At 35.8% G+C, this 25,378-nt stretch overlaps 2 protein-coding genes across 2 annotated transcripts in view; both read left to right on the forward strand.

The window, feature by feature from the left end:
- Nucleotides 1–1,860: 1,860 nt before the first annotated feature.
- Nucleotides 1,861–21,186, forward strand: slf2 (SMC5-SMC6 complex localization factor 2). Its single transcript, XM_073835145.1, has 22 exons — nt 1,861–1,952; nt 2,548–2,589; nt 2,758–2,844; nt 4,061–4,455; nt 6,090–6,296; nt 6,377–6,410; nt 6,522–7,501; nt 7,626–7,705; nt 10,154–10,264; nt 10,864–11,031; nt 11,366–11,468; nt 12,952–13,039; nt 13,122–13,263; nt 13,357–13,456; nt 13,599–13,775; nt 15,091–15,185; nt 15,334–15,421; nt 15,530–15,637; nt 15,759–15,836; nt 16,842–16,928; nt 17,030–17,098; nt 19,699–21,186. Exons 3-22 carry the CDS (start codon nt 2,808–2,810, stop codon nt 20,509–20,511), a joined length of 3,960 nt encoding a protein of 1,319 aa, XP_073691246.1. The 5' UTR covers nt 1,861–1,952; nt 2,548–2,589; nt 2,758–2,807; the 3' UTR covers nt 20,512–21,186.
- A 458-nt stretch (nt 21,187–21,644) lies between these two features.
- Nucleotides 21,645–25,378, forward strand: part of sema4ga (sema domain, immunoglobulin domain (Ig), transmembrane domain (TM) and short cytoplasmic domain, (semaphorin) 4Ga) — a 55,139-nt gene continuing 51,405 nt past the window's right edge. The window contains exon 1 of the mRNA XM_073834135.1: nt 21,645–21,769. The gene's annotated coding sequence lies outside the window, so the exon portion shown is untranslated. The remainder of the gene's footprint in view (nt 21,770–25,378) is intronic.

The raw sequence follows: 25,378 nt of genomic DNA on the forward strand, positions 1-25,378 counted from the left end.
TCTAGAAAACAATATAACAGCGTTTTTGTTTTGTTTTGTTTTGTTCTGGCTTCTATGCTTTACAGACAAACATGTCCGTCCATGACTTTAGTCTAGTTCAGCGCACGTTCTGCAAAAACTCTCGTTATAATCACTAAATCTAAATGAATCTTTTAGCTATTTACCTATCTGCATTGTTGTTTATGAGGTAGCATGCGCAATCAACACAGCCCTGGAATTTCCAGCGCTGACTAATGTAAGAGTTCCTGATTGGGCAATGCATTCCTAAATTCAACAGATACGCGTATGATTGGCTATAAGGCTCAACGCTGCACAAAACAGCACGTAAAAGCAATCTGATGACACGTTTTATTTATTATCACATTTTATTTTAATGGTGGCAGCCGTGATACATTGTTTAATTGTGCAGGGGCATTTTTTGCCCCTTTGTCTTGAATTTATGGGGCATTCTTGTTTATTTAGGGGCCATTAAGTCCTCGTTAACTTCCGACACTGCTATAAAGCCTGCTGTATCATATTTGACACATGAATTTCTAAGGCCTCAACAGGATCTTTTATTTATTTATTTATTAATAGACAAATCACTTTACGATTTAGCCCATGTCTAAGCTTACTTAAATAAAATCTCAGTCATCATTTTGCATTGCATTATATATTTTGACATCCACAATTAAAACTCAATATCTTTGATAATAAAATTAAGCATTTTAATATTATCATATTGTTATGATTTTTGGGAGATGAGTGACAACTGATGATTATATGCATAAGTCTGATACTGCTATAAAGTGTCAGTATCAGAAATTTGTCGTACCATAAGTGACAGCATCTACACTAAATTGAATATTTTTGCATTTTAAGTTTCGGGATAAAACTGATTTGTTATTCCTCCTTCACTATGAGCTCCACAATTCCACTATTTCATACTATATGGGTCAAGCCATTGCTCCAGCGCTCGGGGAGCAACTGAGGGTTCAGTGCCTTGCTCAAGGGCACTTCAGTAATGGTGTTGAAGGTGGAAAGAGCGCTGTTCATTCACAATCCCCACCTTCAATTCCTGCCAGTGTGGCAACCTTTGGGTTACAAGCCCAACTCCCTCACCATTAGGCCACAGCTGCCCCCTGAAAAACAATACATTAAGAACCACGGGGGGAAACTTTTTGAATTTGAAGATCAGGGTAAATTGAACTTACTTTGTCTTCTGTAAGTATCTTCCGTAGCTTCTGAAAGGCAGTACTAAAAAAAAAAAAAAAAAAAAAAAAAAAAAAAAAATGATATTACAGCAAAAAAATAAAAAAATAGACATCTTCATTCTGTTCAAAAGTTTACACCCCTGGCTTGCATGGATTTTCCTTTTGGAGCAGTGAGCATTTGAACCTTCTGTAATAGTTGCATATGAGTCCTTCAGTTGTCTTCTGTGTGAAAAATGGATCTCAGAATCATGCAGTCATTGTTGGAAAGGGTTCAAATACACAAAAATGCTGAAAAACCAAAGAATTTGTCAGACCTAAAAGATTTTTCTGTGAACAACCAGGTACTTATTAAGGTATCAACAACACAGTATTAAAAATCAAGTGTAATTAACATTTTGCAGATTCTGCAAGGTGTATGTAAACTTTTGACTTCAACTATAAATAAATAATTGAATAACCCACCAAGTAAATTTGAAATTAAAATTTAAAAGTGGTCTTTTGTGGGACGTTGTAAGAATTTAAATCAGTATATTTTACTAGTATGTGTTTTTTCCCCTGAAACAACAGTTAACTGCTGTCTCTACTGTTCACTGTGATAGGTTTTGATTTTGGCGCTCAATCTAACGCCTCTAGCGGCCGTTTCCGTGAATTACATCACTCGCTCGCTCCTCCCACCTACAGATGGCGGCTCCCCACAAACACAACAGCACTTTCATCATGGAGTATATCAAATAATCTATCAAATTTCTACAATGGCTGGTACGCATCGCATATCATGTTGTTGTAAGGTTTATACATACAGTTTCTTTTTTTAAAGCTAAACGGACGCGTACAGTAAAGTCAGCGCCAGTCACGCGGTTTGACAGCTAACGTAGACAATTTCTGTTTACTAGTGTACTTGGCTAAATTTCTATGTATACATAACATTTTGTTAGAATTGATTAAGTAAACTCTCATTTGTAAAGTTAGTGTTTTGATTTGAGAACTTGTTTTCGTTTGCTTGTGTAACTTAGTCGGTAAAACCTCGTGGTTACGAGCATCATATGTAATGCAGCGTCTTCCGATTGACGGTCGCCTTATCTGTGTAATTGATGGTTTATGGATTTGTCATAAAAACGTCAAACACTATGAGTTAAACTATCTATTTTGATGACTTGAACTGTTGCCAGTAGTTTCGTTTTTCAAGACATGCAGTTCTGTTCCCGCCCATACACATTTCAGTTACAAAGTACAAATAGTGAATGTCAACACAAAATAATGAGAAGGAAGCGCAGGAAGTAGGTATTTCCTTTTCTCCATGTCCTCTTTCCACGACTAACTGCTAAAGTTTTCTCCATTGTTTTTCTTTTTACAGACACACGCCCACCTGATGGAAAACTGGAAGCATGTAGCACAGGTTTGTTGAATATCATCTACTGTCATCTTCTATAGAGATACTAATATGTGGTGTGTATTGTAATGGCACAGACTTCACAAAAACAGGATTTGGTTATCTAAACAAATGCTAGTTTTGCATGCTCACATGTAAGTTCTCTTGTTTAAACCTGCATCTTACTTTGTACAGATCACTCAGAAGACTTTTAAAGACACCTATCTGTGTTTCATCAGTATAAAATGTCAAGTATCCTCAAGCAGCACATCACCTCTTTGGGTGAGATATATGGTATATACTTTACAGGGATGCTTGGTGTGTTGGGCCGCTGTTGATCTGCTTATGGGCTTACTGCGGTATGGCACAATGGTAGTAATGGATACAGTGGCTTGCATATTTTATCCTCCTGTTTTCAAGGCTGGAATGCATTGCACGACTCTCAAAACTGCAACAGTCTAGCCATCATACACTGAACGACTGGCAAATTAATTTTTTTGAAAAATCAGGCTTCTCAGACTGCCCAAATCTGCAGACTTTCAGCAACTATCCACAACTTCATCAGACTGCAGATCGGGACAACAATCTGTACATACAGTGGTGGCCAAAATTGTTAGAACACTAGTATTTTCACCAACTAAAATATGGTTTTAAGTCAGTTTGCACAAGGAGTCTGACAACAGTCAGTTCTCCACACAGAGATCTGATCTCACCATTATCCAGTCTGTCTGGGATGACATGAAAAAACAGAAAACACTGAGACTAAATCCAGAAGAACTGTGGCAACGTCTCCAAGATGCTTCAAGAAACCTATCTGCGAAGCTACCTGAAAAACTTTGCTCAAGTGCACCTAGGGCAAAAGCTGATTTAAACGCAAAGGATGGTCACACCAAATGTTGATTTAATTCAGTTAATAGAAGTTAATTTATAAAGAAAATCTATTTATTTTTGTACAAAGGGGCCTAAAACTTTTCACAGTACGTTAGCTTTGCAGGTAGGTTTCTTGAAGCATCTTAGAGACGTTGCCACAGTTCTTCTGGATTTAGTCTGTCTCAGTTTGTTCTGTTTCTTCATGTCATTCTACAGACTGGATAATGATGATAAGATCAGATCTCTGTGTGAAACACTGGCTGTTGACTCCTTGTGCAAACAAAAATCTCACTGGATTATTACAATTAATGGCAAAATTAATGTTTGCAAATGTAAACTGATATTTCCTACTGACACGCTATAAAAAAAACTTAGAAATAGCTGACTTAAAAACATTTTTATCTGGTGAAAATACCACTGTAAGTCGTATAGTATATTCCAGCCAACTGATGTCATTGCTCTTTAATGTTTGCATGTCAGTCTAATTTGTGCCTCGCTAACAGTCTTTATAAAAATGCACTAACATTTAATACAGGTTTGCAAGGTGCTTCAGCTGCCATGATGATTTGAAGAGGTTGCTTTTGCACTTTTTTTTCTAAATGTCTGACAGTGTTTTCTTTATTTTTAGTGAACGAAATAATTCCACTTGGTGCTCCACGACGTGACGGTGTAGATGCCAGGCCACATCCTGTGTCAGAAAGTCTACGTCTTGAACCTTCTGAGAAGACCTCAAAACCTTTGATCTCGGTGTCGAAATTCGCCCCGCCTACCAGACACCCTGAGCTGGAGCAGAGGGACAAGTCTGCTGCACTTAAAGCCTCCAATAAGAGACCAGAACAGGAAAGTATTCCAGAACGCAAAATTGTTGTGAGAAAACTACAGCCAAGTAATGGCAACATTAACTCCAGAAGGAATGGCTCTCTCAGTTCTATGGTTAAAAAGGACATCCAGAGGACCAGTTCAAGAGACAGAGACAGAGAAATTTCCTTTGCTCTCAGTAAGGAGTTGAATGAAAACTTGAGGGTAAATGCAACTGTTAATTTCTTATTAATAGTTATTATCCACATATCTAACAATGTTCTAATGCAGGGGTTCCCAATTTTTTTGTCAGCCAAATCTAATTAGTTTTGTTAAAGTTTTATTCTACACAATAGCAAGATATAGCTGATGATACTGATATTGATAATACTAAAATTCACTGCAAAAAAATTGTCACAAGTCATGAAAACATAAAAGTAAACTGAATAAATAATAGCTGCACCTCCAGAGATTTTAAGTTAATGTTTAATATTATAAAGTGGTGGCCAAAACTATTAGAACACTAGTATTTTCACCAGCTGAGAAATGGTTTTAGGTCAGTTATTTCTATCTTTTGCTGTAGTGTGTCAGTAGAAAATATTAAAAGACATTAATTTTTGCCATTAATTGGAACAATCCAGTGAGATTTTTGTTTGCACAAGGAGTTTGACAACAGCCAGTGCTCCACAAAGAGATCTCATCTTCATCAACAAACTGAGACAGACTAAATCTCCAAGATGCTTCAAGAAACCTACCTGCAAAGCTACCTGAAAAACTATGCGCAAATGCACCTAGGGCAAAAGCTGCTTTAAACACTAATGAAAGGATGGTCACTCACACCAAATGTTGATTCAATTTAGTTAATAGAAGTTAACTGATAGAGAAAATCTATTTACAACATTATTTTTGACAGCATCCTCATTTCACAGCATTTTTACACAAGTGCCTAAAACTTTTAACAGTACTGTAGCTTTGCAGGTTTTTTTCTTGATTCACCTTGGAGAAGTCTTGCCACAGTTCTTTTTGGATTTAGTTTGTCTCAGTTTGTTTCCTTATGTCATTCCTGACAGACTGGATGATGATGAGATGATGATCTTTGTGTGGAGCACTGGCTGTTGTCAGACTCATTGTACAAACAAAAATCTCACTGGATTACTACAATTAATGTCAAAATGAATGTTTGTAAATGTAAACTGATATTTTAATTTTTAGCTGATGTCTCTACTGTGTAATTTGTTTTTAGCATGCAATATTTGCATGTCCACAGTTCTCTGATGTTGGTTAATGGTCACACAGACTAAATATTTTATATTTAAGTTTTTTTGTTTCTTTGTTTTTATTTTTAAATGATTGTTTTCTTTATTGCGTAATTATTAGCTTTTGATCAAGTCATAAACACCCTGCTGTTCCCCATGAATTGAATTCATGAATCTCACAGTTGTGGGAAATGTGGAGGGGAAATACTATAAAATTGTGGTTTTCTATTATAGGTTAGGGGGTTTTTTGTTAAGTAAAATTATTTTTTCTGTTCATGCTCAGATCTAAGATTATTTCATCTGCTATATCTTGCTGTTGGATATAATAAAACTTTTTGCAATGTCTAATTGTTCTTTTAAGACAGCTCTTTTCAGTGAATCCATCAAACTGGTACTCAAATCAGTCTGAATGATTTATTAGTACATCTGTTGTGATGAAAATTATTCTTTTTACCTAAAATTAATTACCAAAATACTGGAAATTAATTAGCCCAAAATTGTGGGAACTCTGTCGATTTGATCATATTTGTTATAGCTTGTGGACCAAGTCAAGTCTGCTTATTTAACTTCATAACCTTTAATCCACTGATGTTCTGTGTTCAGATTGGAGGAGGTTTATTTCAGTCAAAAGCTGTGAAGGACCGGAGACATACTCTTCCTCAACCATCTCACCCTGAGAGCAGTAGTTCCTGCTTACTCCAGCAGAGACCCAAAGCATCAGTTAACACAGGGCTGCACAATCAGAAAAAAGATAGACTGGAGAGTAGAGACCACAAAACCTCCCACTGCAGCAACATGTCTTTTCAGAAGGTACAGTTCAAGTACTAAATTTTTGAGTAATTTAATGTATGATTTGCCACCTTTTTCAAACGACGGTACATGTCTTACAGGAATTAAGCACCCCTCAAAACAAGACTTTTCCAGGTAAGCACTGTTAACTTTTGCTGTATTACTGATACTGCCAAGCTGTTATTTTATAGCTTTTAAAACTAAGCTGTTCTCTTTCTATATCACATACCACTTTTTTGCCAACAGAGGGCAGGATGTCTCTATCTGCAAAGAGAAAAAGGGAGGGAAGTACAGACAGTGAGAAGGAAATGAAGCGGCCATGTGTTGATTTCCAACCCACCTCCAGCGCTTCCAATCTAAAGTCGCCTACAAAGTTCGTCAAACGTGCATTTGTGAAATCCAGCAATGATTCTGTGATAACTATAAAGGACAAACAGTCCCCTAAAATGCTTCCTGCTGCACCAAACAGTAACAGCAATCCGAGACCTACGCCTTCCATCCCCAGGCAGCTGTTTAAAACATATAATGACTCAAATATGGAGAGCGACAAACATTGCTCATTTCAATTCACTAAATCACCCACAACTACAGAGCCTAAAGACGCTCTGGTGGCACATGCCAACAAAAATCCCAAACCTCCACCCAGCCAACCGCATTTGCGCAAAGTCTCTCCGAAGTCGAGCACTACGTTCGACAGCATAGAGACGCATTTTACGCCAGAAACCTGCTTACCATCACCCAAAACTCAAAACAAAAAAACAAATAATGAGAGAGAAACTTGCACACAAACAAGCCTGCCTTCCAACCATAAGGAGAGTGTTAAAACTCACTCGTCCTCCCATCATTCTGATCTGAGATCGCCCAGCTTTGCAGAACAAGCCAGTTCATGTGAGATGGAAGAGGATGAAAGAACGCAGTTGAAAGTGGAGGAGTCATGCAGCCCCAAGGCTATCATGCCTGCCCCAGCTGTGTCGGTGAAAGTAGAAGGAACAAGAGAACAGAAGTGCTGCCCCCAGTGGAAAGATCCCTTGGATATTGAGTTGGGAGATGACTCCGGCGATGAGCTGAGGGAGCACTGCAACATCAGTTTGAGCAGCAGCAGCAGCGGTCATGAAGACGAGCCGCTGCCATCTCTGGAGAAGCTGATGAGTCGGAGAGACCAAGTGCCTGTTACTCCCGAAAAAGATGCTTTCTCAGAGCCCAACACACCGATTTCAAAAACAGTAGTAAGTTTAAGGATCTTCAAAGAATATGTCATTACCTCATGTGTCATTAATCACTCTTTCACATGCTTGGTTTTCACAAACGCATAAAGCTTCTTTTTTTTTTCTTTTTTTTAATCTCTATTAGCCAGAGGCAGTGAAAACCAAAGCCGTTAGTTATAAAAATACACTGGAGCAGATGCTGCAAGAAAAGGAACAATATCAGAGGTTGGTCTGAAAACCTGATTTGTTTTTTTCCCCCTGACTTTATTCCCAGCATGTCTCATTTTGTGCTTGGCAGCCCTCAGATTGCTGTAGTGCTTTGGATATCAATGATTGAGAGGTCAAAATCTGTACAGTGATGAAAAACATTATTTGATCCCCAGCTGATTTTGTACGTTTGCCCACTGACAAAGAAATGATCAGTTTATAATTTTAATGGTAGGTTTATTTTAACAATGAGAGACAGAATAAAAAAATCCAGAAAAACGCATTTCAGATTATTTGCATTTTAATGAGTCAAATAAGTATTAGATCCCCTATCAATCAGCAAGATTTCTGGCTCCCAGGTGTCTTTTATACTGGTAAAAAAATTAGATTAGGAGCACTCTCTTAAAGGGAGAGAGATTATTCGCAAATGGAAGCAACACAAAATAACTGTCAATCTCCCTCGTTCTGGGGCTCCGTGCAAGATCTCACCTCGTGGAGTTTCATTGATCATGAGAACGGTGAGGAATCAGCCCAGAACTACTCAGGAGGATCTTGTCAATGATCTCAAGGAAGCTGGGACCATAGTCACCAAGAAAACAATTGGTAACACACTACGCCTTGAAGGACTGAAATCCTGCAGCGCCCGCAAGGTCCCCCTGTTCAAGAAAGCACATGTACAGGCCCATCTGATGTTTGCCAATGAACATCTGAATGATTCAGAGGAGAACTGGGTGAAAGTGTTGTAGTCAGATGAGACCAAAATCAAGCTCTTTGGCATGAACTCAACTCGTCGTGTTTGGAAGAGGAGGAATGCTGCCTATGACCCCAAGAACACCGTCAAACATGGAGGTGGAAACATTATGCTTTGGGGGTGTTTTTCTGGGGACAGGACAACTGCACCGCATTAAAGGGACGATGGACAGGGCCATATACCAGCAAATCTTGGGAGAACCTCCTTCCCTCAACCAGGGCATGGAAAATGGGTCATGGATGGGTATTCCAGCATGAAAATGACCTAAAACACACAGCCAAGGCAACAAAGGAGTGGCTCAAGAAGAAGCGCATTAAGGACCTGGAGTGGCCTAGCCAGTCTCCAGACCTTAATCCCATAGAAACTCTGTGGAGGGAGCTGAAGGTTTGAGTTGCCAAACGTCAGCCTTGAAACCTCAATGACTGCAATGATCTACAAAGAGGAGTGGGACAAAAATCCTTCCTGAGAAATGTACCAACCTGGTGGCCAACTACTAAAAATGTCCGACCTCTATGATTGCCAAAGTGGGTTTTGCCACCAAGTACTAAGTCATGTTTTCCGAAGGGGTCAGATATTTATTTCACTCAATAAAATACAAATCAGTTTATAACTTTTTTTAAAATGCATTTTTACCATTAAAATTATAGACATATAATTTCTTTGTCAGTGGGCAAACATACAAAATCAGCACGGGATCAAATCATTTTTTTCCTCTTTTTTTTTTGTGGTGTTTACTAAGGCAAGCATTGCTGTCTATAGGATAATTACCTAAAAATGAAAATTGTCATCATTTAGTCACACTCATGTTGTTCCAAATCCATAACACAGATTTTCTTTTAATGAAATTTAATGAATTTTTTTTATCCCTCCTTTGAAAGTCCACACCAAAAAATTAACTATCATAGAGATCGTAAAAGTAATTCATATGAATCGAGTAGTTGAATCCAAGTCTTCTGAAGAGTCAAGATTGCTTTATATTATGAACAGATTTGATTTTTGAGACTTTTTTTAATATCTGTAAACTTTGATCATACGTAGAGCAAATCAAATATGGTAAACAGAAGCTCAGTCATACTTGATTGATGCATGAGAACAAACCTCATTGCTTCCTGCACATCAAACAAGGGCGCTTGAGCATCCGTTTACCATATTTGATCGTTTTGAAGATATAACAACATGAGGACATGGTAATGTGATGACAGAATTTTCAATTTTGAGCAAGCCCTGATTCCAATATTACTGACATCTCTACAATTTTTTCCCAAATATTTAACCATTGACTATAGCCATTCAACATTACACTATAAAACTTCAAACAGTAATCAAGTGACTAGACACACTGGAACAGAGGTTCTCAACCTTTTGAACTCCAAGGCCCTTTTGTGTCTGAGACATTATTTGAAGGCCAACATTTGAAACCTCAGACCCCTGCTAAAGAAATGTTGCCCTAGAACCACTAGTAATGTGCTGAAAACCACCAGATGCAATAAGTACAATACCCTTGGCGTATTAATGCCAGGCATTCTGGCTGACAGTAACACTGTGGGTGTGTAAAATTGACAGATTGTTGTTTATTCTGACTGTCAGTCTCACAGACAAGTGATTATGCCATGGCAAAGTTTATTGAGGCAGAACATGCTGCATTTAGCCTGTAGTCTCACCCTGATAAATGTCTAATAATTACTTGACACTTTGTTTTTCATTTGTCTACACAGGTCAAAAGAGTTGGAGAGACAGTTACTTGAGTCATGTAAAGAGGATCTGCTGAATTTAGATGAGGATGGGAACAGTGGAAGTAAAGAAGAAGGCATCTCACTTGAGCAAAGGTATTTTGTCCATACTCTAAGTAGCTGGCTTCATTCCAGTACATGCTGATTAAATCCAATCTTTAATGACTGTCTGCATCAATTCAAACTATTGAAGCCTTTTGATGTTTTACAGTAGATTAAAGGGATAGTTCACCCAAAAATGAAAATTTGATGTATGTCTGCTTACCCCCTGGGCATTCAAGCTGTACTTTGTTTCTTCAGTAGAACTCAAGCGAAGATTTTTAACTTAAACCTTTGTAGTCTATCAGTCATATCATGGCAGTCAATGGGACCCATGGCTTTGAGAGTCAAAAAAACATACACAGACCAAATTAAACCCTGCGGCTTGTGACGATATATTGACAATATATATATATGTCTTAACACATGAAACAGTCCTTGTTGTGAACGCGTTTAGGACCTTTGGAAATTGCGGTGGATTAGAAGTGAAAAATGATATAAAAACTGTTCAGTTTCTTTCACAGATCGATTGTTTCATGTGTTAAGACCTCAATGTATTGTCACGAGTATAAATATGCTACTTTGTCTTATGTCAAATATCGTTAGCCTCTTCAAAATGTATTGTTAATCTGACTCTTTTGTTGGTGAATTTTTAGGGAATTTTTGCAAAGGTTCTCGGTCGCCTCATGTGCCATCAGGGACATCCACCCAGGAGAGGAAGTATTCATGCCTGCTAGGTTTGGTCGACTCTTCAACCACCAGACACTGGACCTGAAAAAGATTAGCGTGACTCCGCACAACAGATCACAACAAATCCTCCTTCAGTAAGACTGCCGGCACTTTGTTCCCAAACATAAATCATTTTCAGTGATCTCTAGCTTAAGTTTTTGCTTATTGTAAAAGGTGTTTAAATATTACAAGTGCTATTTTTTTAAATATAAAAAATTAATTGAATCCTTCTATTTTAGTAATAGATGAAACCTTTTTGTTTACACCTTAAAACCAATATCAGTATCACTTCTCAAAAAAAAAAAGAGTAATATAGAAGATGCATCAGTTATTATTTCTTTCGTGTTCATTTGCTTGGTGTTTTTTTATTGTTATTAGTATTCATCATTGCACTTTGCAATATGAGCGTGTTGTTTTCTTCCACTGTAGGGCTCGTACTGAGCTTGTGCTGTCTCTGATCAGTGCTGGCTTGTTGAGGAAAGCCTACTTTTCTTTCCCTTGTCAGCCTGAGGTTACACGCTGGCTTTTCCAGGTAAAACCATCCTCTTTCCTCATATTTTCTGTCCTGCAAAACACTGTGTGCGCTTAGTCAATAACACATGGATGAATTTTTCAGTGGGCCTAAAAATAGTTGGACAATTAATTTACACATCTACATTTCTCACATTATCACCGTTTTTTCACTGTAGTTTAGAAAGTGGTAATAAAATATGAACTCAGAGTTAAACTGTCAAATCTGTGTAATGGATTACAATTAACCAAAAATTCAGACAATTGTTAGTATGACAATACTTACACTGCAATAAATGCTTTTCTTACTTAGATTTTTGGTCTTGTTTCCAGTCAAAATATCTAAACATTCATAAATGAAGAAGGATTTTCTAGACAAGTAAAAATTATTGACTTGTTTTCAGAAAGAACAAGTCAAAAGTAAGTAGGTTTTTGCTTAGAACAAGCTAAATAATCTGCCAATGGGTTAAGCAAAAAAAATCAATCTTATTTCAAGCAGAAAACAAGATTTTTTTTTTACCCCATTGGCAGATTATTTTGCTTGTTTCAAGCTAAAACACACTTAATTTTGAGAAGTTTATTTCTGTAAACAAGACAATAATTTTTCCTCGTCCAGAAAATCTTGATTTAAGAATTTTTAGATATTTTGGCTGGTAACAAGACAAAAAATCTAAGTAAGAAAAGCATTTTTTTTGCAGTGTACACAACTATCAATACTTCATTGACCAATTACCAGGCATTGCTTAGTTTTGTTCAGTTTATGGTGTAAAAAGGTTGCATTAGCAATTAAAGAAAAAACACTTAAGCAAAAGATGGTCACATCAGTGTCTGAATAATTTTTGGTCCCAAATTTTTATCAGTTTTACTGGTAGTCAATTGTATGAAGATTTATTGGTATAATATGTCACAGTTTACTTTATTTTGCTATCCTCACTTACATAAAGGAACTATAGTATCCTGCACCCACTAGTAAAAAATGATATCTGATGTCTGAATAATTTTTGGTTTGATATTTTGTTATCCAATGCAATGCTGTTTTTGGGCTGCTGTATATATTGTCTTATGTTTTGTAAATTTCTTTTTTTAAATCTGTTGATCCGTTTTTATGAGCTTTGTTAGATAGATAGTATACATTATGTATTTTTAACATTTCTTTTGTATTTGTATATTGTTCTTTTGAAGTTTTAGGCTTGCTGTTCACATGATATTTATCTGACTCGTTGCATTTTGTTCACGGCTTCTTATATTTTCTCATGGGAAACCCGTATACCCTTAGGACATTTATGTTTAAACCTGCCAGAACTTATACATTACAGTTATGTTCCTGAGAGCTTATGCTTTTAGCACTCCAACACGCATACAACTTTGCAGACTTAACTCAAATGGTCCAATAGCCAAAATTATTCAACCCATTTTTCATAATTAATTACAACTGGCACTTTAACACATTGCACAATTATCCGCCTGAAATGTATGTATAGCTAATAACTGTAATGCTTTTTCAGATGATGTCAGTTCACCCAAACCCCATTATTTCCTCACACATCATGCAGTCCTTGCAAACCATTGCTCTGTCTGCTGCTCAACACATAGGTATGATTGAAAGACCTCATGATGCCAAATATGCTGTTCCCGTACAACTGATAAAGCACTAAAGTTGACTGTTGTGTTATAGTTGAACACCAAAGCCAGAGTTTTAAAGTGTGGGTACCCTCTGTACGGGACATCACCCTGGTTTTCCTGAACATGGGGGCGTCCTTTATCAGTCTGTTCCCTCTAGAGGCTCTGCAACCCTCTTTTACCGAAGGAGACCTTTTGTGAGTTTTTTTTAATACTTCTGAATGTTTTTGTCTTTCAGCATGTTTGACATAAGCCATGATTATACTAACAGCTTATATATGTGTTGGCAGAGAGAACTATCAGCCAGAAGAAGCCAAACAAGACAGAGTAATATCTGACATGAAAGACAATGCCACTTTACCAGCACATAATTTAGAGAGTGTTCTTAAGGTAAGCTGAATGTTATAGGAATGTGTTTGTCATGTATGAGTAGTAGGTAATTATTAATTTGTTTAATGATATTGTAGCTTTAAATGCAAAAGTATGTGTTAGTTAATTTGTGCCTGTATTGTTTTTTTATTTATTCGTTCAGTACCTCTCCTTGTGTACTGCACTGTGTCCAAAAGCATACACTGATGAGGAGCTGCTGTTGCTTCTGACAATGGTGTGTAGAATTGGACTGGAGATTCATTTTCAGCTGCTACCAACTGGACACTTTAGCCTCCTGCTTCAGAATCTGCTTAAAAACATCACACACTGGGATGTACAGGTCAGAAGAAGTGTGTTTAATAATCATATTCCCCAAAAATGAACATTCTGTCATTGTTTACTCACCCTCATGCCATTTTTTTAGGAGCCCAAAATTCAGTGTTATTAAATAAAGAAAAAAGTGAGTCATAGAAAATTATTTGTATTTTTAGGTGGACTACCCATTATGTACAGTGCCGTTCAAAAGTTTGGGATCAGTAAGATTTGTAATGTTTTTTTTAAGAAGTTTCTTATGCTCATCAAGACTGCGTTTATTTCTTAAAAAAATACAGAAAAATATATATTATTGTGAAATTTTATTACAATGTAAAATAACATTTTTCTATTTTAATATACATAAATATCTAATTTATTCCTCTGATCAAAGCTGAATTTTCAGCATCATTACTCTAGTCTTCAGTGTCACATGATCCTTCAGAAATCATTGTAATATGGAACATGTGATACTTTTTTTCAGGATTCTTTATTTAAAAAAAACCAACAGCATTTATTTTTAAATAAGAAATATATTCTAACAATATACACTACCATTCAAAAGTTTGGGTATTCTTTCTTTTTTTTAAATTAATACTTGTTAAATTGATTAAAAAAAGTGATAGCAAAGACTTATATTGTTAGAATAGATTTATATTTTGAATAAATGCTGTTCTTGTTAACTTTTTATTCATCAAAGAATCTTGAAAAAATGTATCACAGGTTTCAGAATAATATTTGGCAACATAACTGTTGCCAACAAAGATCATTCTAATAATAAATCTGGATATTAGAATGATTTCTGAAGGATTATGTGAAAATTAAGACTGAAGTAATGGCTGATAAAAATTCAGCTTTGCATCACAGGAATAAATTATATTTTTAAAGTATATTTAAATAGAAACCATTATTTTATATTGTAATAACATTTCACAATATTACTGTCTTTTTTTGTATTTTTGCTCAAATAAATGCAGCCTTGATTAGCATAAGTTCTATAAAAAACATTACCCTCTGGTTTCACAGACAAGGCTTAAGCCTAGTCCTAGACTAAAATGCAAGTCTGAGCTGTTTCAACTGAAAGAAACTTGCACTGACTGATCTTAAAATATATCAGTGCCTTTGTTTTGCCTCAAGATGCACACCTGTAATATTTTCTTTCTGAGTACGTTTATAAAAATTACTTAAATGTCCTAATTAAACTATGGTCTAATCCTGGTTTAGGCTAAGCACTGTCTGTGAAACTGGGCCTACAAGTCTTACTAAACCTAAACTTTTGAATGACAGTCTATTAGTTTATAATTTTCTCACATTTAACACAATTTCTCTTTTTTTCTGTGTAGATATCCAAAGCTTGTCAGATCCTGACTGATTTGTCAGAAGATCATCACAACCTCAGGAGACTCGTTTATCTTCTGCCAGATAGCAGTCGTGGAAAGTAAGTGAAAACCTGTAATGCAATACAAATTTTTTTTTCTGCTTGTTGATTTCTTCATGTAGACCATAATGATGAGCAGGTGAATCAACATATTTATTTTTACTTTTAAGTGCTTTCTGCAATTATTCATCTGATGTTTCTTCAACAGGCAATTAAAACGACACCTGAGTGTGTCTATCATCTCAAAGCTTTTGAATCACACCTGCACTTATAAACCCTCAGGGACAGATTTTAAGGTGAGAATAATCCATAGAATATTAGCAGCTTCAAACCACTTATTTTTTTGGAAGTATGTACTGTATGAAGATGAAATTTCACCTTTGTTTCTATCACTATTTTTCCAGCTCTCTGAGCTGAAGCTTTTCCTACCTCAAATGCGTCCCTCATCCCTGCTGAAAACCCTCAGGTCTGCAAGGAGAGCAGAAGATTGTGATGCCACTCTAGATCAACAAGTAAGCAGAAAGTCATCTGAGGGCTGAGAGCTATTGGATCATTACGTTTTTAATATCCTAGAGTGATACAGTAAAACCACATAGAGTTTAATAAGCTGATAAATGATCTTCTTTCATACAGGCATATTACCTCTGCTACAGCCTTTTGACTTTGACAAATGAAGCCTCCAATTTTGAGTTTTTACCCTCAGCTCAGAGAGTAAGTCTCCAATTTTTTTTTAAATATATTATTGTATAGTAAGGGAGGAAATCTTCACAATTTGATTAAAATTCAGGGAGTTACAATCCAAAACAGATCTCAATGTATCTTAATTTTCATTGTTTTTATATTTGGTCCGACATATGCTTTTTCATCCAGTGGAGTTATTGATGATAGACTTAGAAATCAGATTTTTAGTGGATCGATCCAGCGGAATCGAGATGCTTTGTGAATAGATTTTACATTGCAGTCATAAAGGAGCAAGTGTTAAGGAATCAGTCACAGAAAGACCCTGTCAGTGGACACAACCCCACTCTGTCTTCTGGTACCACTCTCACCCTCTGGGACCAATTATGAGCATAACTAATTTTACTCTCTCAAGAGAAAGCTGTACTTGTGTGAATTAAATTGAGGGATGATTTTACTGAATAGAAGTGTGATGTTTAGGGGGGTTCAGTTCAGTATGCATGTTTTTTAGCATTGCTAATTTTATCTTGAATAATATCAGTGTCATTCATTTTCAGATATATTTATTTTTTTGTTTTAATGAGAGGAACCATAATTTTAACAAAACAGTCAGTGTTGCTAATTAGGTTTTTGTTTATAAATGCACTAATATTATTAAGTAAGGTATGGTCATAATGGCAAAATAAACCCAGCAAGACTTGTCAGGTCTTGTATTATCCCTAAGAGGCTTGTTTTGTGATAATGACTTTTAACTTATATTAAAATAATATAAAAAGAGACAATTCTGAATTATGATTTAAACACATCTAAGAATCAATTTTTGTATCAAACTTACCCGTTCCTAATGTTGTTTTTGCTGCTTTGAATCCCAAGTGCACAACAAAAGCTTACTGTGACAGGTCTAATTTATTCCCTCAATATTGTATGAATAAAGTAAGGCACATCTGACTGTGCCTTAGTCTTTGTCTTGTCACTATTGTTTTATATCACAATTGTATTTTTTTAATTAGACTAACTTGAGCCCTGTTTCACTGCCAGAACGATCTGCGGATTCTTTCTTCTCAGCTGGAGAAGCACATTAAGTGTGACATAAGGGAGAGCGAGAAAATGCTGTATAGGAGCAAGGTGAAGAGCAGCTTCATTCTGTTCTCTGAGAACCCCTCATTCTGCTGATATCAAAGGGATCCAGATTTTTAGTGACAGTGTGTTTGTCTTTTCTTCTGTAGGTGAAAGACTTTGTGGCAAGGATATACACCAAGTGGCAGGTGCTTCTCACACGAACGAGGCCTCAGGAGGTAATGTGAATGAATGCAGTCAAATGAAGAATGTCTCGATATCATTGTAGTCACATGACTAGGTCTTCTGGGCAAAAAGTGTAGTTTTTAAAATATATTTAAACTTTTTATTCTAACATTAAAGATCTTTAAAGTTGTGTTTTATGGCATTATGTTTTGGCACAGTATCAAACGAACTAAAACTAATATGGCTTACTCGCTTCATCAAGTCTGTTTTCGCTGCACATTTCAAAGCGAAGCTTGCACTTAGTTCAGGCGATCAGCTCATGATCTCATGTCTCATCTCAGAACGGCTCAGTTTGCAGTGAATGCAGTAAATTTGTTTATTGCTGTGAGTTTAGCATGTTTGAGAATGCAACGGCCGCCAGTTATGCTTTATTTTCACGGCAGATGATTACAGCATTTCACTAGATTTGTAGTAAGCCTGTTTTCACTAAAGCTTATTTTTCCGTCAAAATAAAAACTACTGCCATTTCTATCAAAATAAAAGCTTAAAATTGGAGTATGAATTTCTGACAGCTAGCGGTTTAAATGGAAAACATTACTGCAGTCTAAATTCAAAATATCTCTTTTAAGTGTAGAAATTAGGAAAGAAGTATTGCAGTTTTCCTACTGTAGTGTAAAGCAAACATAATATACATATAAAATATTCATTTTTATTTATTTTACAGTGCAATTGTTTTACAATATTTGGCTATTACTGTCATAGGAATAACGATAATAGAAATTATTGTATTCAAATTTGTTTGGCTTCCTAAAACACCAGTGTGAATGTAATTTAGACAGAGACAGTATACCACAAATAAAAGTTTTTTTAGTTAAGAACATGGGTTGGAGATCTTATTTTTCAACTCAATAATTTGAATTTAAAACATAAACATTTTTTGTTTCTTTCTTTTTTTTTTAATATTACAATAAATATTATATTGAAGACTTTCTATCAAGATATTATCGCATTGTGAGATTTTGATAGTTACATCCCTACTGTTAACTGATGATAACTGATAAAAGTTGTTACTTTTTACTGGCTATGAAGGCCACAATCTGTAAGTGTTTTCGGAATCCAGCATAGGTGCTGTATGTTCATAACCTACAGTAGCTGCGTTTCCATTACCCTTCAAATTGTGCAATTTGCAGCATTTACAGCTCACTTGGTGTAGGTAAAAGTCACATGATCATTCTCTAATGTACTATAACCTCCAAGAAACGCCTCATACATGGCCACTCACAAGTATAAGTGGCTTTCATTGCCATTAATGCTCGACCCCTTTTTTACACTGCAGCACATTGCAGCTTTGACACTTCCCCGGAGCTGATAGCGGCCACTCTAGTCAATGCTTGGGTTTATACCAGGCAAGCACAGCATGTTTCAGAAGCGCCCCAGAAACGGCTCTCCACGCTGCTTTGCTAAAGATACATATCTACGTCTCCTTCAATTCAGAATAATGGCTAGTGGTTTGGCTGCGATATACATACACAACCTACTAACATGGGTCATCATGACTTATCGCGAGAGGAAAAAAATTACATTTTAGTCACATAACATCAATTAATTGAAATGCTGTCATTTCAGAATACATTTTTATCGACATTTATAAAATTTCACAAAAGTTTTGCACAAATCTGTAATGGAAACGCACTTTTTTTACCGGAAAGCATTGTGATTGAAAGCTCTCCGGTACGGTCAGCATGAATTAGTTGTCACGGATGTGTCTTTTTTAGCAGTCATGGATTGCAATGAAGTTAACTGACACATGGAGTTTCCCAAACCTGAATAGTATATTTTTATATAACACAAAAGGAGTTTTTTGAAGAATTCCCTGGTCACCCTTCAACCTTAAAGGGGACATCGAATGCAAAATTCACTTTTAAATGGTTTGCATATAAATGTGTGGGTTTGCAGTATGTGGACAAAACAATGCTATAATGATAAAAATCCATTCAATCCTTTTATTTAATCCCCCAAAAACTAAAAGACCTCAATTATAAAGTCTCAATTTGATTTTCTAAGCAATATGATGTCATATTGGTCAAGCGTTATCCACGACTGCTGATGGACTGTTCTGTATTACCTGTATTTCTGCCCTCCGCTAGTTCTACGCTGTCCGACATTTTCTCTGCGCTCATGCAGCTGTAGTGACAGCAGTGTCTCTTAAGCAATGCAGGTGTTTTGTATTTGAATGTAAAAGTGAACATAAGAGTCTTCATCATCTCCCAACATCAGGGCTATTGAGGAGGTAGTGGATTCATTTGTTTGATGGTCACGTGCCAGAGCATTGTGCATGATACCTCGTTCGAAAACATTTAAAGTTAAACTTGTGTCTAGATCATTCCACCTTTCTTCTCGCTTTTTAAACTCAAAAACGCATTCTGTGCGAATGGCTGTTTGGAGTATAGTTTTCATCTGTACTACTTTTATCATACTGTGAATTGCATGAAAAAAGCAGCTACATTCGTTCTACCAAATTCTCCTTTTGTGTTCTATTAAGGAAAGAAAGTCATTCAGGTTTGTGAATGATTAAATGATGAGGGTGAGTAAATGAGTGAATTTTCATTATTGGGTAAACTATGCTTCAATGGGCCTCTTGTGTAATTCACAGGGAAAGCTGTATGATTACTGGAAGCCCCCACCAGAGGATGAGGTGCCCAGCAGTCCTCAGGACCAGTCCTGCATCAAATCACAAGACACTTCCGAGAATACAGAAGAAACTCAGAACGCAGACTGGAGCGGTTCAGAGTCAGGTGAAGACGCTGAAAGCAAAGAGGAAGAAGAGAACTCGCCCAAAGAGTGTGAAGAATCTCAACCTCTGGAGAGCGATGTGAAGATCGAACAAGATGATGAAGATGGTGTGGAAGACGTCAGTGATGCAGAAGAGAAAAATGATGAACCAAAGCAACAGATGATGGAGATAGCGGATGAGAGGAAGTTTGAACCAATATCTGACGATGAGCTGTTTGAAAGTCAGGAAGACTTGGAGCCTGAGGTGAAGATCAAACAAAGTTACAAAGATTGTGTGGAGGACATCAGTGATGCAGAGGAGAAAAACGATGAGCCAGAGCAACAGATGATGGAGCTATCGGATGATAGAAAGTTTGAACCAATATCTGATGTAGAGCTGTCTGACTTGGATTGTGAGGATAAAAATGATCTCATGAATGGACAGGAGCAGCTTGCAGATGATCGAAAGTTTGAACCGATATCTGACGACGAGCTGTTTGAAAGTCATGAAGAATTAGAGTGTGAAGATGATGATGATGATCTCATGAACCGAGAGGAGGAGCTTCTAAAAGATGAAGAGCCTCATGAAGACAACAGAAAGCACATACCTGAGATGTTAGAGGCGCTTGAGGACTTGTTAGAAAAAGATAAAGAGCTGTTAGGGAAGAAACAGGAAATGAGGGAAGGGATTTGAGAACTTGAGTCTGAGGAAAATATACAAACATTCTCAGGTCATTTTGAGAGAATTTTACAACGCACCTTTGTTGCCATCCTTGCATATACATTATGTGGGGTTTTGGAGTCTTTCAGTAACACACGTCATGCATGTAATTGTTTACATCTTGTTTATAACATAACTGCATTTACCAGTTGTCCTTAATTTGTTTTTACAAGATGCTTCTTTTTTAAGATGTAAGGTTGAATGTTAGGTCTGTTTCTCTGAAACATACTTTTATGTGCATACATTTCATTAGTTATAACTTGTAATGTCTACGTTGTTAATGTGCACACTGGTAATTTTCTAGATCTACTCTTTATGCTGCTGTCTAATCTATTCCAAATATTTTTTTACTTTGCCAAAAATCCGGGGCATATTTATCCAGCAAATATTACTAATATAACAGCACATGCAAGGGCTTAAACAATAGTCAACTTTTTCTACAGGTTACCAGGATGTTTAAGCATCCCAGTAGTCTTGAGTACAGAGTGAATATAGTGTATTTTTATTATTTAGTTGTTCGCCATCCAGTCTTCCTCAAAAAAGACTGTGATGTTTGTCATAAGGAATATTTAATAACTGATTTCTGTATTTCTTAAAAAAAGAGAGAGATAAAATCCTTTGGTTATTTTTATGAAAATAAATACTTGTTCTGATAAGAAGGTCTGTGTGTGTTTCCACTCATACTCCAGACCAGCCTGGTCTTACAAGTGTTTACATCATAGTCTTGCACTGTTCATCTCTTCCAAGTGGTGGTGGTAATACAGCAATATGTATGATTTTTTAATAGCTTTTACATGCAGGTTTATTATTTCGTACTTAGCGTTCTATTCTGCAATCAGAATATTCAACAATGAACAGATTGCGTGTTTTAACAGTGCTCTTTGTGTTTATAATCATAATTGTGTAAGTGTGCTTTTCCCCAATAGATAGCGAAGGAATGCAGTAGCCCAAATACTTCCCAGGAGCCCAGATGTTTTTCCCAATAATGCCGTCGGTCAGTAACGTGTTTGCTGTTCGAGCGCATTGTTTGAGATGGAGAAGTGGCGCAGGAGGGCGTACAGTACCTGTGTCGAGGCTCGCACCACGGGCGCGCACACGCACACCAAAGCAAAACGACTGTCAGAGCTGAGTTCATTCCGCGTCTCCGCTCTGTCTAACATTACTTGGCTTTACACTAACTACTAGACGACTTTACTGCGTTTTTGGACGATTTGTGACAAGAGGCATATCAGTAAGTAGTCCACTTTGATACTGTACACGTTTTCTTATTCTTTTTGTGATATTTGTTGTCAGTGCACGTCTGTGTCTTAATAGTGAGCATCGCACGAAAGATTAAGTTCTCTCTGACTGTTCGGTATGAACAAGTCTCTTTTACATAGTGTTAAGTGAAGACAACATCATTTAGACAACAAGAAAAAGCTAATGAATGATTATTAAAATGAAATTTTATTTTCGCACAGACGAAACCTCAACGGATATGGCAAGCCGCTTTAACATTTATTCCTTAAAAAGAACTACTTTTGTATGTTTGCAAAGTAAACAAATAGTATAGTTTTCTGTTTTACTAGCATCTATTGAATTTCACTAGTGTATATTAATTAGTAACTAATACAAGTAACTATTCTCTTTTTATCTATTTTTGGTAAATATTCAAATATTTATATCTGTTCTAGTATTCTTTGTTCACTATTGTGTATTCCAGTTGTTACCACTGTTTTTTTTTTCTTGCTAATAAGATTTTTAGTTCAACAACCACTCTAACCATTACATAAAATGAGTTTAAAAAAGTCATTTAAAAAAAAAACATTTTAAAAATGTTACTGGTATATATACACTACTAGTAAGAAGATTTTTAATGTTTTTTAAAATTAGTTTTTTTCTGCTCACCAAGCCTGCATTTTTTTATTGATCTAAAATACAGCAAAAGCAGTAATATTGTGAATTATTTTTACTATTTAAAATGACGGCTTTCTATGTGAATATAGTTTAAGTAATTTATTCCTGTGATAAAATCTACATTTTCAGCATCTTTACTGAATTTTAATATGCTGAATTGCTGTTCAAGAAACATTTATAATTATCAATATTTAAAACAGTAGAGTACTGTTGAGATTCTTTGGCGAATAGAAAAATCCAAAGATCTGCATTTATTTGAAATGAAAAGCTTCTGTGACATTATACACTATGCCATTCAAAAGCTTAGAGTCTTTATTATTTATTTGTTTGTTTTTGGGGGAGAGAAATGATAGAAATTAATACTTTTATTTAGCAAAAGTGATTAAAAGATATTTATAATTTTACAAAAGATTTCAGATAAATGCTGTTCTTCTGAACTTTAGATTCTTCAAAGAAACCTGAAAAAAAAATCTACTCAACATAATAATGTTTTTGAGCAGCAAATCAGAATATGACCGGAGTATTGATGCTAAAAATACAGCTTTTAAATCACAGGAATAGATTGCATTTTAAAATATATTCAAATTAAAAACTGTTGTTTCAAATAATAAAAATATTTCAACATTTTACTGTTTTGCTGTGTTTTAGATCAAATAAATGCAGGTTTGGTGAGCAGAAGAGACTTTAAAAAAAAACATTAAAATTCTTAAACTCTTTTTTTGACTAAAACTAAAATAACTAAGACAGTAGTGTACATAGTAAATAGTTGCTACTACTAAAACTAAAATAAGTGGCAGCAACAATCGGAATAGCCCATGTCTAAACAACAAATTTGTAATTTGTTACCAGTGTAAATGGAAGAGTTACTAAGTTGCAGTCACTTTTGGGATAGTAGCTAGTGGCAATTTAGTATTCTAAGTACTAGCAGATAGTTAAAAGGAACTAAATACAAGTAAACAAGTGAAACTAAAGTAGGCACCTGCAAAAATTGCGAAACACTAGTAGGAAGTGAAATGTTACATTAGTAGCAAAAATAGGTGCTAGTTAATTTTAAGGAAATAGATGTAGAATGGCTTGCCATACAAAGTATAATCTTTCTTTCTGCCAAAGAGCAGTTTATTAGAAGTTAACCATTAAACTGTGTGAAAGGCCATATGACTGATAGATATTTTAGGCTATTGATACGTGATGTGACTTGAGTATCAGAGAGGCTGTGCACACGTCTGCGCTTAATCAGATTAATACGCACAGTATTAGTCACCTGACAGTGAGAATTCGCAGGGCAGTTTTTCCTGGCACAAACACATTGTCTAAGTAAGATGACATCTGGAAGAAAAAAAGTCTTTGAGTGACAGACCAGCAACAGAATGTGCCCGGCAGTAATATAGCACAAATTGAGATGTCTAATAATTGTTTCTTATTTAGCTTTGCTGGATTGTTGCTGGTGTTATACAAATATAAAAACTACAAATTACAAAATATATGCTCTCTCATTGGAATCAACAAAGTTTAAGGCTTTTCTAATGCTGCATCATTTAAACAGATGCAAAGCGGCATCAGAGCCACATCTGATACTAAGACATTTATGTGATATTGTGTCTTTAACTGAATTTGTAGCTGATACCGACAGAGTTGCTCAGCTGTGTAAAGATGCCTTTGTTGCATCCTGCCATATGATTTTTCTTCTCTATTTACTGCTTTTAATAGTTCAACAGAATCTCATTTTTATTCTCAGCAACTGAAAAAAGACAGTCCCTCATGTGATTTAGCATCCGGTCAATGACCCAGTGTACAATCGGCTACTATCATTGCTTATCCTCAAGGTCCTATGCATGCAAGAATGACATTTTTGTGAAAGACGGCTTGCATAATTAAGCAATTCTCATTTGTAAGCCAAACACTGTTTTAGTTGCTGTACTGATATCTTAAGCTAACCTTAGTGGGCTCTAAGAAAAGTTGTTTATTTGCTTTCTTTGTTCATTTCCGTGTGGTGGAATATTGATGGATCCTGTTTCATTGATGATGAAATAGATGGCGGATGTGCTGTTGAATTTCTGTGGAAGATTATTAGGCTGATTTGTCAGGAGGCTCAAAAGGCCTTGAACCGATACTTTGTTATTGAATTGCTATTAGTTCAAGGTTTTGTAAATGTTTAAATGTCAAATTCTGGTTGTCAGTTAGTTCCTTTGTCATCCACAAGTGGAAAACTGTCAGTTAATTGTACAATTAATAAGCTATTCTATTCAGTAAGACCAAGTATATATCTCATCAGTTTAGTGTTTTAAGCATTTCAATTAATTCCAAAATAATAATCATCAGTCATCAAAGCTCAGTAAATATTGGTGCCTTTAATTTTTAAGCTGATTGCTTAAAGATTGCTTAAGTAAGCTGATTGCTCACTAAAAATACACACTGATCATGTTTTCAGGACATTTGAGGTTTGATTTTGACTTGACAAAGTGGTTTTTATATCTAAGTGTGTGAGTTGTTTACTTACTACTTTTATTAGTCTTCTCATTAATGCCATTATATGTGACCCTGGACCACAATACCAGTCATGAGGGTCAATTGTGCAATTGAGATTTACACATCTTAATGTTAATGTATTTGTTAGGATAGAACAATATTTGGCAGAGATACACTATTTGAAAATCTGAAATCTGAGGGTGGCACAAAATCAAAATGTGACCCTGGACCACAAAACCAGTCATAAGGTTAAATTTAACAAAACTGAGATTTATACATCATATGAAAGCTCAGTAAATAAGCTTTCTATTGATGTATGGTTTGTTAGGATAGGACAATATTTGACTGAGATGCATCTATTTGAAATCAGAAATCTGAGGATGCTAAAAAATCTAAAAGACTGAGAAAATCACCTTTAAAGTTGTCCAAATTAGGTTCTTAACAATGCATATTACAAATCAAAAATTACATTTTGATA

This window comes from Garra rufa, chromosome 2, assembly GCF_049309525.1.
Source record: "Garra rufa chromosome 2, GarRuf1.0, whole genome shotgun sequence".
Taxonomy (NCBI): Eukaryota; Metazoa; Chordata; class Actinopteri; order Cypriniformes; family Cyprinidae; genus Garra; species Garra rufa.

Excerpts from the sequence above, each read along its gene's own strand:
- slf2 (XM_073835145.1), top strand. The coding sequence starts at position 2,808 with ATGTCAAGTATCCTCAAGCAGCACATCACCTCTTTGG. Across the intron at positions 15,638-15,758 it reads ATGCCACTCTAGATCAACAA|GCATATTACCTCTGCTACAG; the intron begins GTAAGCAGAAAG and ends TCTTTCATACAG. Across the intron at positions 17,099-19,698 it reads CACGAACGAGGCCTCAGGAG|GGAAAGCTGTATGATTACTG; the intron begins GTAATGTGAATG and ends TGTAATTCACAG.